The following is a 17,311-nucleotide window of genomic DNA, read 5'->3' as shown; positions in this document are numbered from 1 at the left end:
TTATCCTTTTATTGCTGTTGCTGCAGCTACAAAAGGCGAACCGTGCTTGGCAATATGAATTGATAAATGGTACATATTATGAACATATTTTCCAGTGAAGCATATTTGTCCCACCTTTATTAGAAAACATCAAAGGCAAAGTCATTACACAACTGCATCCATTACTTTAGGTAGCTCTTTATTGGTTTTTGGAGCTGCGCCTGCCTGCTCGATTTGATTATGGCACACTCTAGGAGTTTTGCGTTGACCAGGTCTTATATTTCACACAACTTGTAAGTTTAATATCAGAGAACTGGATGCAGAATCAAACATTAGTCTCAAGAAAAACATATTTAAAAGTAGTTTTATACAGTTTATTGACTGCATACTTAAATGTTTCTGTACTCAGTCCAAGTATAGCATGCAGTATAACTTCTATCAGAATGACCTAGAATTTCATAAGTAGTTTATTAAATGTTTCCCCCAGTAAGAGCATATACGTTTAGATGGCTTTAAGCAATCTGAAGCCACCATTTGCAAAAGTTATTTACACTTATTCAAAGGTGAATGATCTTCATCCCACTGAAGACTCTTCACCAATCTCCTCTTCAGTGAAAAATAATTTTTTTGTATTTTGAATTTGGGATCTGCCCTCGTGACTTCAATCGTCTGACTGCTTCACGCATGTGTTTGGGCTGCAGAGGGGGTGATTCTCCCCACTTTTCACATACATCTAGTGCTGAAAACAAAGAAGTATTTAAATCAGTCTGTTGGTTCAATACATCTTACATACCCCCGTTTGGTTACAAAATCTGCCTTATTTCTACAAACATTTTAGCTTTAAAAGTAGTTGATACGTGTGTATATTTCTTTACATTCTAACAACCAGGCATACTAGTATTTAGCCGATGGACTAACAAAAGGCCAGATTCAACTAGTCAGTGCAAGGACTCCCACTAGCACAACAGGTGTTTTCCACCTTCATGCATTCTGGAGGTTCAGGAGATCCCACAGAAGAGCACATGGGCAGAAGAGAGGAGAGATTGTTCCATTATGCGAGCAGAAATGCTTGCACTGACAGAACAATCTCCTTATCCTGAATTCCTCCCCAAAGCAGTTGACTCTACTTTAGTAAATACTTAGTTTATATAGTTATGTAAATACTATAACTTGCATCTGAGAATCAAAATGTCAGAACAGCAGTAGCTTCGGGTTGAGCGTTTTTGGGTTGCGCTCCGCGGCGACCCGGAAGTAACAGAATGCATTACTTCCGGGTTTTGCCGCTTGCGCATGCGCTCAAAATGACATCACGTGCATGTGCGGAAGCGGCGACCCGCGCACACGCAGACTTAGGCTGCGTTCACTTCAGGATGCCATCGGGGCTCTGGAACGGATCCCGTTCACATCCAGAAGTACCACTGTACCACATAGCATTACTATGCTTCCAAAACTTAAAAGATAAACACAAGTGGCTTAACAATTCTTCCATTTGAGGAGAATTTAGATAAAATTGAATAAGCATTCCCTACCACTGGGTAGAAAATTGGGCACATACATAGGATAGGATGGGTAACATCCTATTTTTGTGTTTAGAAAGCAAGTGCTTAGGTAAATTATTCATACTGTTACACTGGGTTAATAGCCATATTTCTCTTAAAACTACTGAGCTATTGCAAATTCATAGAAATGAAGAACTGCAATAATATTTCAGAATAAAGGATTACAGAAAACCTGTTTAACTCGATACAAGTTTTAAATATTCTTCTGTTACTCACCTTCTTCTACTACCTCTCCAACAAAGACTTTGGAAATTCCTGACATGGCGATAACTACATTCTGAGAGACAGAGGTTCCAGTAATTGACTGGATCAGCTGAGGAGGGGAATGATAATTTGATTTTAAAGGGTTAAGTTCTTTATGTTCCAATCACAAACATTACTGGCAATGACAACTGTGCTGCCACAGGGTTTCAGCATAGTTTATGTCAGACTGAGGTTTAAAATTCATAATCTGTGTAACGGAAATATTGCATCTATTGGGTTGTATCCTGCTAAGTCGTCATGTGTCCTAATTGGGGATGGGAAGAGGGCCTGCCAAAACAATTCAATGAGTACAGAGCTAGCTCAGTGGGCACAGAATACCGTATTTTTCGCCCTATAGGACGCACTTTTTCCCCTCCAAAAATGAAGGGGAAATGTGTGTGCGCCCTATGGGGCTTTCGCTGAAGCCTGGAGAGCGAGAGGGGTCGGTGCACACCAACCTCTCTCACTCTCCAGGCTTCAGGAAGCTATCTGCAAGCCTTAGGAGCCGTGGGAGTTCCCGCCGGGCTCCCAAGGCTTGCGGACAGCAGCCTGCAGCCCGAAACCTGGGGAGTGCAGTGGAGCGCGCCCTGGGCTTCGGGCAGCTCTCCGCAAGCCTTGGGAGCCTGGCACGACTTCCCACCGGGCTCCCAAAGCTTGCGGACAGCAGCCTGTTCTGGGGGCTGGGGTCGGGGGAAGCTCAGGCTTCCCCCACCCCAGCTCCATGCCGGGGGGGGGGAATAAATACTTTTTCTTTATCCCCCCCCAAAAAAAACTAGGTGCGCCCTATGGGCTGGTGCGCCCTATAGGGCGAAAAATACGGTACTATCTGACTGGTGTGGGATGGGTGGGAACAAAAAGGAAAGAAGAGGGGAATTTTATATAGCATGCAGGAAACGGACATGGCTGATTGACAGTAATCCTGAAATTAAGCACTCCATACTGCAACAATTTGTTGCAGGTTCCATTTGTACATCATAAGATACAACTCGGCAAGCTGCTTTACTTTAAATTGAATTGGAACAGAACCGTACCCGTTTAATAGCAGCCTTAGGAAAAGCTGACCGGCGATACATCTCGTAACGATTTAGTTGTTCTTCAGAGAAAGAGGAAACAAGAATTCTAGAAAGAAAAGGCCAATTATACCCCAGATTTAGAAACAACACGTTTACCCTATACACATCTTTATAGCTACAAAACTGCATAGCTAGTGAAGTTGGGAAAAGACAATGGTAAAGTACTTCGTTCGAAAGAAAGAATCTGGAAGGGGAGAGTATTGTGCAGTGCCACACGATAATTATTCCTTCCTATGTTACAGTATTAATCGTTCAATCCTATAACATGCCTACTCAAAACTGTCCCACTAAGACCATTTTTTTAAATTTATGCAGCTTTTATGACACTTTTCAAGAGCAGGGCTCCTTCCAAAGCCATTCTGAGGAAATAAATTATAACAAAAATATGATAAAAACATCATCAAAATCCAAGCACTAACAATCATACAAATTACAAGTTTTTTTATGTATAGGATTGCTACCTCAGTATTTCTTGGTTGTAAATTTAATTTCCAGTCTGATCCTATGCATGCTTACTCCAAAGTAAGTCTCACTAGTTACTCCCAAGTAAGTATGCATAGGGTTGCAGCCTCAGTACCACCTCCTTCCCACCCACCCCCCAAAAGGCAGGGAAATCAACAGAACAGTTTATTTACAAGACATTACAGCTTATCTTACAAGCCTCCTATTATACAAACCATTTAGCATTAATAAAAAGCTTTATGTCATGTAAATGTAAGATTACTTACTGCATTTTTTGAATCTCATCTTCATCTACTTTATGTTTTTTCTCTTTTTTCTCCTTTATCTCTATTTTTATTTTCTTGGCTGCACAAGGCTGTGAAGTAGACTCCTCTGTTTCTTCGTACTCTGTTTTAATCTAGTATATAAAAAAAAAACTTGTTCAGCTTGGCTATAGTGTTGGTATGTTCAGATTGGTTATAGTTATAGTTTCTAATTAAAGTTGTCAGGTGCAAAAGATTTTCATTATTTTTATTATTAGCTCCACTCTCTATATTGCCACATACATGTCGTGACTTGCGTAATTTATTAAACAAAAGATAGAACAAGATTTCAACTTCTTCAAACTGAACTTAAAAAAAAAAAATATTCCTTTTCTCTCCAATGTTGAGATTTTATTTCAATCAGTGTCTTGCACAGCATGGAAGCATGTGGGAGGTGGGGGGAGTAGACATACCCTTCGGCATTTCACTGATAAAATACTAACTTTCGTATAAAAAACAATTCTTATTCCAAGGGTCATCATGCAAGAAGCACCCTGTCCCCTTACACATAACTAAAGGGTATTCTGTGCATGCTGTTACACTGTTTTAATTTATCATGTAACAGCCTTTCTTGCACTAGCTTTGGAAGCATGGGTTCTTAATAGACTGGCAATAAAGTGTAACAAGGTGGTACCCAACAAAGTGGTTCTGTTAGCGCAAGGATTTCTGTTTGTGCAAAATGGAACTTCCCTTTCTTTTCTTCTCCCCATGCAATTCCACCCCCCCAAAAAAAAAAAAATCTGTTCTGGAGGTTTGGGGGAACCACAGGCAGAGGAGATGGATGTGAAGTTCCACTGCACAGCCAAAAGTCATTGCACTACTGGAGCTACTTAAAGTACTGCCCTTAAAGTTTAATCCTTACAGAATAACCACCTTGAACACAGCCATCAATCTGGAAAGGCAGTTGTGATGATGAGGAAATGGAAGTCAAACAATGCATCGGTATCTTGTGTTCATGAACTTCAAGTGTAGTCCAAACAAGACTGAATTTGAAGATACCTCGGGCAGTGTGTTTATGCACACAAAAATATGTTAAAAAAAGACATGACCAGAAGGCAAGATGGACAAGATTTACCAGTTTCTAGGGAGGTTATGTTTACTATTCAGCATTGCAGTAAAAACAACAGAGTCTTGTGGCACCTTAAAAGCTTAACAGATTTATTTTGACACAAGTTTTCATAGATTCCAAGTGCAGAAAGAAGTATGGTGCTGGAGCAGCCCTGACATCCTGGCCTAGGCACTGTTATTTGCTCCATTCTTGGATCTGATCAGGGGAATAATAATAATAATAATAATTTATTATTTGTACCCCGCCCATCTGGCTGGGTTTCCCCAGCCACTCTGGGCGGCTTCCATAAAAACCAAAAATACACTAAAATATCACAGATTAAAAACTTCCCTGAACAGGGCTGCCTTAAGATGTCTTCTGAATGTCAGGTAGTTATTTATCGCTTTGACATCTGATGGGAGGGCGTTCCACAGGGCAGGCGCCACGACCGAGAAGGCCCTCTGCCTGGTTCCCTGTAGCTTTGCTTCTCGCAATGAAGGAACCGCCAGAAGGCCCTCGGCGCTGGACCTCAGCGTCCGGGCAGAACGATGGGGGTGGAGACGCTCCTTCAGGTATACTGGGCCGAGGCCGTTTAGGGCTTTAAAGGTCAACACCAGCACTTTGAATTGTGCTCGGAAACGTACTGGGAGCCAATGTAGGTCTTTCAAGACCGGTGTTATGTGGTCTCGGCGGCCGCCCCCAGTCACCAGTCTAGCTGCCGCATTCTGGATTAGTTGTAGTTTCCGAGTCACCTTCAAAGGTAGCCCCACGTAGAGCGCATTGCAGTAGTCCAAGCGGGAGATAACTAGTACAAGACAGAATGTGCATGAACAGATGAAGTTATAGATCCTATAAGTCAATTAAGAACTAGGGCCTGAGCTTGTTTTCCTTCCTCCCTCTCCAGCCCTTTTTCTTCCTATGTCTTTTAGATATTATGCTGAAGAGTGGGAACTGTCATAGGAACATATGCTCTACCAATGAGCTATGGCCCTTCCCCTTTCCTTTGTAAGCTGCTGTAGGAGCATTTTTGGCTAAAGAATAAATGCCTTAAACAATATATAAATTCATCAGATGCACTGAGCGTTATCCTTTACTGTATTGCATTAATGCAACACATGGGGAGGTGAGATGGTAAGGAGGGAAAAGAGAAGTAAATGAAACACAAGATTACAGCCAGTGGTGATGAAAACAGAGCCTGAATGCAAAATAAGCAAAGTGCCACTTTATGGCAGGAGTAACAGGGTCAGTCTGTCCATTTCTCAGACATTTAAGGTCTAATTCAGCCGTGGTGAACCTGTAGCCCTCTACATGTGGTTGGACTCCCAACTCCCATAAGAAGGCAGAATGGCAGTGTTCAGAGATGAGAGGAGCTTTAGTCCTAGGATGGTCTATAGGTTCCCCGTTCCCGCTCTAACTGAATTGTGAATGGGTGTACTTTCTGTAGTCCATTTCCCTCTAATCTCGCTGGTCAAAATCCCCTCTTTACTTATATGCCTACCTGCAACTGTGGATAACTTCTCATGTATATGATGAAGTGGATACTTTGTCCTGTAAAGCTTATGCCATAACTAATTTGTTAAGTCTTTAAGGTGCCACAACATTCTGGCAAGAATTACCATTAAAGAGATGCTGTCTCTGATAAATATGGGCAGTTGGAGCCCAGGGAACCGTGGAGGGGAAATCCAACCACCTTTCAAGTAGGAATTTAGCAGCAGCCCATCGACCCCCAAAACAAGAAAAGAATAGCTGAAGAGCAGGTCGAAGGAAAAAAGGGTTAATGTGAGCGTCGCTTCCTTCTCTTCTACACACCTCTCGAACCTGCGCCTCCTCCTTCACCACCACAGGAGCCTTCTCTTGCCCCTCGGCTAATTCCGCGGCGAGGTTAGAGGACTCCTCCGCGGGAGACGGAGAAGATACAACGGGCGGAAGAACAGCATTCTCCGTACGAGATTCCGCAGCTTCAGCCATTGTTCCCAGGAGGAGGATCTGTCGCGCTCTGGTGACGTCATCAGAGATGCGTCCTCCACCTCCGGTCTCTGTTTCCATAGCAACACATCACGCCCAAGCATAGGAAGGGGAAAATAGATGAGCTGCACGGTGAAAAATGTCAGAAAGGCGACCGTCTCAGTCAGCTTCAATGAAAACAACAATACTGTATTCCCGTTTGAACAGTGGAAATGCTACAGAGCATCACACAGGGAGAGTAGCAGCCACTGGGCAAGGGGACTTTTGGGTTGCTGGCTTATTTTTAAACTGAACTTGAATATTAAAGTGGATGGTGGATCTTTAAAATGTGCATCTGTTCACCAACTTGTGCATCTTTGGACATGTTGATAAGTCTTCTTTGAGGCAGCTAGTCATGACCAAAACACAGAACCCAAGACCGTAAAGGTGGCTGCAATTCAAGGACGCACATGACTTTGGACCATACTTATTTGTTGCCATGGCCAGTGATGGACCTACATTTTGGGGGCCTTGAAGCCTGAACTGTCATAGCGGCCCCTTCGCAACCAGCAATGAGGTCTGGGTAACCACTGTTATCTTCTTCAGTGGGGTTGTTCTATGACAGATCAGCACACCTTTATAACTACTGACTTCTCAAAAGTTTGGGATTGTTGAACTATATACAAAAATAAAATAAAATAAAACACTTGAGGATATATATTTCTTTGCCTGCCACCAAAAAGACCATAATGCAGGCACCTGGCAAGCCTCTCTGAGGAGGGCATTCAGTTGTTCTTTGGTAGCCAACTAAACCATACATTTAAAGCACATGACTTCCCACAAAAGAATCCTGAGAACTGTAGTTTACCCCCCAAAGTGCTATAGTTTCCAGCACCCATAAGAAAGTACAGTTCCCAATTCTTTGGAGGATGCCATGTACGTCAAATGCATTGCATGGATGTGACCTTATATGCAAGGTATCAACAGGAGGTTAGTGGGTGACTGACTGTCACATTACCGTACATTGTCTAAAAGGTAGCTCTGGGAATGAGGTTCTGACTTTAAATGCTGTCACTGGGGGTTTGAAAACTGGTGTGATTTGATGGGTCAGGTCAGTGGACATTTTGTCTCATCCCATTGGACTAGAGTTGGGGTCTGGTGAGAGGGGAGAATTCCACCCAAGTCTGAAGTGATTGGCTGCAGTCAAAAATAAAAGGGCCACCTCAAGCCACAGTTCAAGTTGGCGGGTGGATGGATCACGTCAGTCAGTGTAAGAAACAGCAATAGAGCTGGAAGCTGGAGCCAGGGGGAGGGCATCTAGACTTAAAGGCTTAAGGAGTCTGAGAGAAGACAAGAACACTAAATGGAGCTGAGGAGAGGTATATGGGGGAAAGGGAGCATCCCAGAGACAGCCTTTGAGAGAGCTCTGAAGCCAAGAGTCAGTGATGTTGCTGAGTGCAAGTTCCTCAAGGAGGAGAGTCTGATAGAAGCCTGAGAGACTCCAGAAGAAAGTAGACCTGAGTGAGAACTGCAAGTCTTTGGGGCATAGTTGGTGAGTGTTAACTGAATGTGTTTAGGGAAACTGGCTATAGATTTAAATAGGGGGACAAACTAATTCAAAGCTGACTTCTTAAATAAAAAGTACTCTTATGGTGTAACCATTCTGAATTAATGAAACAATTACCAAGTAAACATCGAGTAAAATTACCTAGTAACTGTACAAACTAACATCAACATATGTTTATATTGAAACAACACATAATTTTCTATGGGGGAATTCAACATAGCACTATGGTCAGTTGTGCCTGACAGAATTATCTCTCCTCTCCTCCTCCTATATGCTGTTCTGGTTTTTTTTCTTAAAAAAAAAAAATTCCTGACCCCCAAAAGCACAGTGGCATGGGGGTGGGGGACAAAGGGGATAAAGCCTTTTTGCACTATCAACAGTCCTTCTGCGGGCTTCTGCTGGCAGGACCAGTTAGTTGAGTCCAGCCCCATTTTTAGGCTTGTACATAGCTACCAGTTGGTAAACTGAAGTATTATAATTGACTTGGTATTTTGATACATGGTGGGGCAGTGGTAATGGGGTGCATAAATAAGTAAAAGCTTTTAGTTAAAGATGAGAAAACAAAACAGGTGTGTGAGACCATGCCCTCTACAATAAGTAATGGCGGAGTTGTAAGAGGCAGGATGATTAATCAGAACTCCTGATGAGACACTTTATCCAACTGAGGAGAATTTTCTTCTATATTTGTACATTCGTTTAGTATTTAAAATTGTAAATCACTTTGAATGACATCACAGAAACACAAAAATGCATTAAAGTTAAACCAATAAAATAAAGAAGGAAACACATTTTGTGTCAAGATTTTTTCAGGGGGTAATGCATCATGGCTGTAAAAGAGAATACAAGGACATCAGAAAGCTCATGTACAGAACATAAACTGTTGGTTTTTAAATGCTGTTGAGTTCCTTGCCTGCATGATGCTTAACATTTGCTTATATAGAGATGCTTTAGAGTGAAGGATATGTTTGTCATTGCCTGCCTATCTACAGTCTTGGTCTGATAGTCTAGGTAAGCTGTGGTCTAAACCACAAAGCCTAGGGCTTGCCGATCAGAAGGTCGGTGGTTCGAATCCCCGTGACAGGGTGAGCTCCCGTTGTTCAGTCCCAGCTCCTGCCCACCTAGCAGTTCGAAAGCAGGTCAAAGTACAAGTAGATAAATAGGTACCGCTCCGGAGGGAAGGTAAACGGCATTTCCGTGCACTGCTCCGGTTCACCAGAAGCGGCTTAGTCATGCTGGCCACATGAACTGGAAGCTGTCTGCAGACAAACGCCGGCTCCCTTGGCCTATAGAGCGAGATGAGCGCCACAACCCCAGAGTCATCTGCGACTGGACCTAATGGTCAGGGGTACCTTTACCTTTAAGAACATTAAAGGTGTGTTCTGCATAAAGCAAGTTTATGAGTACACATTCAATGTCAGATGAAAGAAAAGCAGTACTTGGGGATGAAAAATGGTATATAAACACATTTAATATAATTGTTGGGCTGGAGTTGGTAGGAGACAAACTAATAAAGATGGAGGCATTCATATACAAGCTGACTAGCATCCTGACAAGTCACAAGAACCACTAATTCTTGCAGTGTGGCTATTGTTATCATACTAAGGTGTGTAGGCATCAAATCACTGCTACCCTAGGTGAAATAGGCCCTCCACTTGGAGCTATGTAGACAACAAAGCAACAGTAGCACACTTTTCTTTTTAAAGCAAAATCAAGCATAGAACAAAATCACCACAGTTTCACCACAAAGTTATTTTAAGGAGGGAGGGACAATCAGCAAGGACTTATGGAGGCAGACTGTACATTTTAGAAAGTGGAAGACTGCTGTAATTGCTTGCGGTATGTACACACACACACACACACACACACACACCCTCCTGTCCCGCTATTGCTTCTGGTCAATCAGGTTTTGCAAGGTTTTGTTGTGCATCAAAACCTGTTTGACCAGAAATCATAGAACAAAGGAAAACAGTGTGCATTCTGTGAACAACAATGGCTCTAACTTAAACTTTCTTAAAACTATTGTCTGTCCTCAGTTTCAGAGCTAATTTGAAAACAACCCAAAGTTTTCAAGGTCATTATTTGTGTACACACACACACACACAATGTCACACATAAACATACCTTACTGTATGTATGTTTGTGATATAATTCTCAAAAGAACTGAAATAATATCAATACGAGGCTTATCTCATACATTATTTTCAGTGTTGTTATGTGGAATGAGCATGTGCCTACTTCCCCACATAAAACTATCAGGCAGCTGGGTTATTTATTTATTATTACATGTAAATAAAGTTCAAGTTGGCATAAATGGTTCTCCTCACAACAGGTAGGATCGAATAAGAGACAGAGTTGACTCTAACCAAGTCCACTGAAATTAATGGAACTAAGTCATACCCATTAATGTAAATGGATCTACTCAGAGTAGGACTAGAATTGGCTATTCCTATTTGCGGGGAATCCAAAATGCTTATTTACAAAGCTATTGTACTACCAACCTTACTGTACGCTTGTGAATGTAAATGGATTAATGTAAATGGATCTACTCAGAGTAGGACTAGCATTAAAGGTACCCCTGCCCGTACGGGCCAGTGGTGTCCGACTCTAGGGTTGTGCGCCTATCTCACTTAAGAGGCCGGGGGGCAGCGCTGTCCGGAGACATTTCCGGGTCATGTGGCCAGCGTGACGAAGCTGCTCTGGCGAGCCGGCACCAGCGCAGCACACGGAAACGCCGTTTACCTTCCCGCTATAAAGCGGTACTTTCAAACTGCTAGGAGGGCAGGAGCTGGGACAGAAAGACGGGAGCTCACCCCGCCGCGGGGATTCGAACCGCCGACCATGCGATCGGCAAGCCCTAGGCGCTGAGGTTTTACCCACAGCGCCACCTGCGTCCCTTAGGACTAGCATTGGCTATTCCTATTTGCAGGGAATACAAAATGCTTGTTTACAAAGCTATTGTACTACCAACCTTACTGTATGCTTGTGAAACATTGGCCACTTATAAATGCCACCTCTGACTCCTCAAAAGATTCCATCAACGGTATCTCCAAAAAAATCTACGTATCACTTGGGAAGACAGGCGAACTAATGCCAGTGTACTGGAAGGAACAAAGATCACCAGTGTCAAAGCAATTATTCTTCAACATCAACATCGTTGGACTGGTCGTGTTATTTGGATGCCTGATTATCGTCTTCCAAAGCAACTATTCTATTCCAAACTTAAAAATGGAAAGAGTAATGCTGGTGGTCAACAAAAGAGGTTTGAAAGCTCTCTCAAGGCAAATCTAAAAAAAGTAGGATAAACACCAACAATTGGGAAACACTGGCCTGCGGGGGCTCCAATGGGAGAACAGCCTTTACCAAAGGTGTCACGGACTATGAAGACGTTTGAACTCAGGACAAAAGGGAGAAACTTGCTAAGAGGAAGACATGTTTGGTAAACACTCACCATGATCAACTCCCACCTGGAAACCTATGTCCCCACTGTGGAAGGATGTGTGGATCCAGAATTGGCCTCCACAGTCACTTACGGACCCACAGTTAAGACCGTGTTCATGGAAGACAATCTTACTCGGCTCCAAGTGATTGCCAAAGAAGATAATCCATAATGAGTTGCCAAGGTTATCTAAAGAGCTTCATGATATAAGTAAAGTTTTCAGCTTAGGTCTACTAGTCCTAGTCCGACACTCTAGCCACACAGGCTCACAGTAAAGGACACCAGTCCCTAGGGCACCTTGGGAGGCTCCAGGGCACCTTGGGAAATAACAAAATCTAATGGAATATATGAGAGGCATGGAATAAATGGGCAAAAGCCTAGGGAGCTGCTTTTCTGCTTTGGTCCAGTACTGGCCACTTCAAGTGGCAGCTGCACTCGGAAGTAGAGCTGGGAACCTCTGGCCTACAGGCCTATCATGGTGACATCACTTGATGATCAGAGTGGTGGGAATAAATTCTTTGCAGGGCACACAGCCAAGGGAGCAGGATTTTATCTCCTTTCAATCAGCTCATGAGCAAGGTATGTGTGTGTGTTAAATCCTGCTCAAATCAAACAGGCGTGGCAAGGGCTGTCTGAAAACTCCCTGCCACCTCTGTGCTGCTGGTTTTGTGTCTGGTCTACTCCAATTCTCTTGTTTGCTCCCTTGTCCAGGCTGAGAGGGCTATTTTAGTTCTAGCTGCAGAGCAGGGGAAAGTGTGTGAGTGTAGTTTCTCTGAAACCACACTAAAAATGACTGCTCAGGTGAAGTATTTTCAGTCTCAGTCCTATGACCCTCTAACTAGATAAGTCAGAAAGTAAACACTGAGCAGAAAAACCCTACTTTGAAATAAAACAAACTCTGCATTGGCCAACAATGCATTGTAAAGGTACTGAAGCATCTGCCAACATGTTTATTTCAGCTACTGCTTTTCATAGTTTACACAGCCTACTACTGTCCTTAGGCTTTGATTTCTCCACCCCTCACTCTAAAATTCCAGGATTAAAAGCAAAACAGAGCCTGAGAGGGTAACAGATGTAAACAACATTGTTTCTCCCCGATGCTGGATTACAACTCTCAGTCCCAGACCATTAGGCCTAGTAGCTGGGGCGGAGGGGAGCTGCATTCTTCCAACATCTGGAAGGCACAACATTGACTACCCCTGGGGTAACACGCAGACTGGCTAGCAAGGCTGATTCAAACGTTACCAATTTCCAATGCAGAAGGTGCAATTTGCTGGGTAACCACTTGGTCATTAACAGCTATAGATGTTTTGCCTCCATAGGTGGGAGCTGTGCCCAACTGCAGCTGCCTTGCATGCCCACATGCAGCGAAATATCTACGTGTACGATGGCCATACATTACAATCTACACGCAGGTTTCCCCACAAACGACGTCGGGGGGGGGGGACACCAAACAACAGCAACAACAACCAGCAACTTGTGAAGATCGCTCGACAGCTGCCTCACAAGTTGCTGGTTGTTGTTGCTGTTGTCTGCCCCCCCCCCCGGACGTCGTTTGTGGGGAGATTCTTAGCCCCTTTGTCCTTTTCCTCCGGAGAAACCTGCTGTGGACTTGAAGCGGACCCTTCGATATTTCTTGCAGATGGCCGAAAGTGACGGGGACGTTCCGTGTGATCGTAGTGGGGGAAGGGTAGTAGCCTCCCACTTTTACCTTGCCTTACCTCATTCTTTCAGGAAGCAGCCACTGAATGAAAGGGAATTGCCAGCGCGTGTGTGTGTATATGTCTATGTATAACCGAGGCTCCCTTCCTCCCTCCTTGTCTTGGGTACTGCTGGGGGCAGGCGCCGCTCGGCGAGGGGGCGTGGCCTCCTCGGCTCCGCCCCGGAAGGACGCGCCGGCTGGGCTGAGGCAGCGGCGGCGGCGGCGGCGGCAGCCGAAGACGGGTAGTAGTATAGAGGCGGGGGGTTTGGCTTCCCGGGCCGGGGCCGGGCCATGGGGAAAGAGCAGGAGCTGCTGGAGGCCGCCCGCACCGGGAACCTCCCCGCCGTGGAGAAGCTGCTTTCGGGCAAGCGCCTCAGCTCGGGCTTCGGCTCCGGCGGCGGCTCCGGGTCCTCGGGGGGCGGCGGCGGAGGTGGCAGCGGCAGCGGCGGGGGGCACCCGCTCTCCAGCCTCCTCAGGTAGGTGCTTCGACCTGGGGGGGGGGGCGGAGTTGCTCGGAGGGGGGGGGCCGAGGGAGCCCGCGCCAGGCTGCCTTGCCTTGGGGCGGCTGGGGGTGTGTCTCCTCGAGCGCCTTGAGGTGCGGTTGTCCGCGGGCAGAATCCCCGCCTTTCGGAGGCGCAGCGGCGGCCGCCCATGTGTTTTCCGAGCGCGGCGGCGGCGGCGGCGGCGCCTCCGGGGTTCCCTCGGGCGCAGAGAGGTCCGAAGCATCGCGCCTCTGCTAGCTCTGGCGGGTGCGCGGAGGAAAGAGGGGCTCTACGCGGCGAGGTGCAAAGGTGGCAGGGGCGTGTTTCTGGGGCTTCCGGGTTCCCTGGAGAAAGTGGCTTTTCAGCTGCGCTTCCCTCTAGAAAGAGGCAGTGAGGCTTTTTGGCTGGGGAAGCGTCTATTGTAAACTTTTGTTTTGAAAAGCACTGGCGTCAACACCGGAGATTGTGGCGGGAGGCTGATTTGTACTTTACACAGGTCCTGGGTGAGGGTGGGATCCAAAAAACTCAACCTCTGTTCATTAATCTCTAACTTTTCAGCCAAATCGTGCTTCCCTTTTCTGCATTTTTAGTGTGAAGTTGCTCTTTTTTTGCCTGCCTCAGGCATGACTTATAATGCTAAGGCTTGGAGTCATGGTCTTCAGCTTGTGAGTGCCTGGACCTAAAATGGGTTCCACCACTGGCACCTTTTCCATTTCCCTCTGTGTGTGCAGTTGAAGGTTTCTTTTAGAGAAGGGAGTATAGGACAGACAGAAAGAAAATGAAGGAAATGGGAGTCTGCATGCAAAGGATCCGACAGATGTAAGCAATGTAAAATCAAGTAGTTGTGTACAGGTTAACTGTAGCTCTTAGGGCTTATGGGTACTGCACTATAATTGTGTACTTTTTCTAGTTCTGCAGTATCCAAACCTTTATGGTGTTCCTGGGATGCATCCCTCCTCTGCCCTAACTTCTCACAGCTGTATGGCTGCTTTTTTAATTTCTCAGGTTTTCTTTTGTGTGTGCCCTTCCTCAAAAAACTGGTGATGTGACTTGTAATATCTCCCTCACTGTGATTGGGACAGGAGTGTGTTAGCTTCATATATCTAAGAAGGCCATTTCTTGGCCTTTGTAGATAACAATTCAGCTATTCTCAGCTTATCTTCCTGACTCTCTCAGGTCTAATAATTGTTCCAAAGAATAGTTAGTTTGCCTGCCTGGTGGTCAGTGAGGTGACTGTGAAAAATAAGGTAAAACACTGGATCTCTAAAGTATAAATTTCATACTGGAATAGTAAATCAGTACCTTTATTAGGACCAGTTTTAAAATCACAGAACTAATATACTGTCTAAGCTTTCAAGTCCACCAGAACTCTGTCTAAGACTGGAATGCAAGTAAACACTTGTTATTTGAGAGCAAAATAACACTTGAGAGACAAAATAGAGGTTGGGGGAAGATGTTGCTGGTTGTCATTGGAAGCCCCAGTCTGCAGTTTGCTACAACCATAGAGACTTTTTGCAGATCAAGTTAGTGGCCATTCTCTCCTTGAAAGTATAGAAGCCAGCATTTGCCTGAATCTGTTTGGTTGCAGGTTTACTAGAAAAGTTCAATAAAGAGAGAGTAACATGAATACAGTGGAATCTCTGTTTTCAAGCGTTTCAGAAGCTGAACGATTCAGAACCTGAACGTCAAAAACCCGGAAGTAATTGCTTACGTTTTCGAACGTTTTGGAAGTCAGACATTCTTTTGGAATGGATTACGTTCAAAAACCGAGGTTCCACTGTACCTTTATTAAGACCAGCTGGAATGACAAATCATGCAAGCTTCTGAGTTGATCATAAGTCTTCAGACTGGTTGTTAAACAAAAAATGGGGGTGTAGAGAAAAGGAAAAATGTTGAACATGATGAAACTGAAGTTTGTATCAGTCTCAAAACAGAATGGAAGAGGCATTTCACATGCTTAAGTCTACCAGCTGCTGGGAAATACTCTCATTTGGCTATTTGTCTAAAATTAATCTCCTGCTTTGCTAATGTGTTTTTCTTTACTTCAACTCCTTACTTTATAAAAATTCTGAGTCATATGCATTGAAAGGGAGAGACCATTCTTGGTCTCAGCATGTCTTGTTGCAACCTGAGGTCTTTTTACAGATACAATCTAATATAATTAAGAATGCAGAATGACTCTGTTCTCTTAAGATTGTTACAAAGTGAGGATAGGGGTTTCTGTCATGTCTAGCAACATTTTTTCCTTCTCCTTACTTACTCCACCCTGAAAATCTCTCCCCAACTCAAAATTATACATTACTTTGTATTTAATAAAGGTAGTGTCTAACTATCATCATATAGAATTTACAAAAAAACCCTCAAGTGTTTTCTGTGTTTTGCCTAAAATGTAAGCATATCTACTTTTGTTTGTGTTGCACTATAGTCGTATATGTGTATTCAACTTAATTCATTTTCAGATTTAGATTATAATGTATTACAGTTTCTCTTTGTCTTTGGTAGCTGAATTACAGTGTCATCTGTAAAAATAATAACAGGATTAATAATACTAATTTAATCCCTTATTCAAACTTAACACTTTCCTACAGAGATTGTTTTTGCTGTACTTCAGGGATAGTTCCTTCATATGCCAGGTGAAATATAATTTGTGTGTGTTGCCATTTACACAAATATACAAATCACACTATTGTGTGTGATTGATCTTTATTGAAGTGGATTTCTAAGCACTTATTTATAAAATGATTTGATTCCTGAAATGACAACTGTCTGAAGACCTTAATAGATGCTTCTCCACCTATGACTTTCCTAGGTTTCCAATATCCCTAGGCAGGTTTCAGATCATCTTATGGTTCAAGCTCCAGTCCTAGAAACATTTAATGTGAGTAAACAATTGGACTCATTAGGATAACTTGTATGCATTTGAAGTTAAATGCATGTTTCCTGGAGTTGGTTAGAGCCTGTGACTTGGCATGTGGGCACATCCTGTTTGGAAGCATGGTTTGAATATTTGAAAGGTCAGAATTGTTTGAAGTTGTTGGGCTGAAAATGTATCTTTTTCAGATGGAATCAGTGTAAGTTTGTATTGTGTTTGAGAGTCTGGCATGGACACTATAGATAGTGAATTATCTTGCTGAACTTCCTAATGTGGGCTTGGATGATTCTAAACAAAATAGTTCTTCTCCGTGTGACTACACAAACAGTAGGACTATTACACATACACATTGTTAAACACAAAATTGCTACAGTGGTACCTCAGGTTACAAACACCTCAGGTTACAAACACTTCCGGTTACAGACTCTGCTAACCCAGAACAGAAATCGTGCGGCGGCGGCAGGAGGTCCCATTAGCTAAAGTAGTACCTCAGGTTATGAATGGTTTCAGGTTAAGAACGGACCTCCGAAACGAATTAAGTTCGTAACCAGAGGTACCACTATATACGGAAAATATTAAGCAGTATCCAAAACTGGTACTGATTACTGAAAGTCAACTGCACCTATTGCTGGAGGAAAGGAA

General features: G+C 43.8%; 2 protein-coding genes across 14 annotated transcripts in view; one reads left to right on the top strand and one right to left on the bottom strand.

Moving 5' to 3' along the window:
- Positions 1-95: 95 nt before the first annotated feature.
- On the bottom strand, positions 96-13,456 carry TAF11 (TATA-box binding protein associated factor 11). 3 transcript variants are annotated; one of them, XM_079980935.1, is made up of 6 exons: positions 13,335-13,456; positions 6,476-6,756; positions 3,583-3,713; positions 2,813-2,900; positions 1,755-1,851; positions 96-718 (listed from the first exon to the last, which is right to left on the bottom strand). In XM_079980935.1, the coding sequence occupies exons 2-6, from the start codon at positions 6,710-6,712 to the stop codon at positions 588-590; spliced, it is 684 nt and encodes a 227-aa protein (XP_079837061.1). In that variant the 5' UTR covers positions 6,713-6,756; positions 13,335-13,456; the 3' UTR covers positions 96-587. The 3 variants fall into 3 exon arrangements, with proteins under 3 accessions (XP_079837061.1, XP_079837063.1, XP_079837062.1); XM_079980937.1 differs by having other exon boundaries at positions 6,476-6,702; positions 13,335-13,441; XM_079980936.1 differs by lacking the exon at positions 13,335-13,456 and having other exon boundaries at positions 6,476-7,134.
- Positions 13,457-13,529: 73 nt separating this feature from the next.
- Positions 13,530-17,311, top strand: part of ANKS1A (ankyrin repeat and sterile alpha motif domain containing 1A) — a 119,015-nt gene continuing 115,233 nt past the window's right edge. For 4 of the 11 annotated variants that reach the window (XM_079980846.1, XM_079980848.1, XM_079980849.1 and 1 more), the window contains exon 1: positions 13,531-13,791. In XM_079980846.1, the coding sequence (XP_079836972.1) occupies positions 13,607-13,791 (185 nt within the window). In that variant the 5' untranslated portion in view covers positions 13,531-13,606. Of the gene's footprint in view, positions 13,792-17,311 lie in introns of all 11 variants that reach the window. The other 7 variants (XM_079980843.1, XM_079980841.1, XM_079980851.1 and 4 more) reach the window with 2 other exon arrangements.

The sequence above is a fragment of the Podarcis cretensis genome, assembly GCF_951804945.1.
Source record: "Podarcis cretensis genome assembly, chromosome: 6".
In the NCBI taxonomy this organism is placed as follows: Eukaryota; Metazoa; Chordata; class Lepidosauria; order Squamata; family Lacertidae; genus Podarcis; species Podarcis cretensis.
This window is presented reverse-complemented; position numbering and strand designations above follow the sequence as displayed.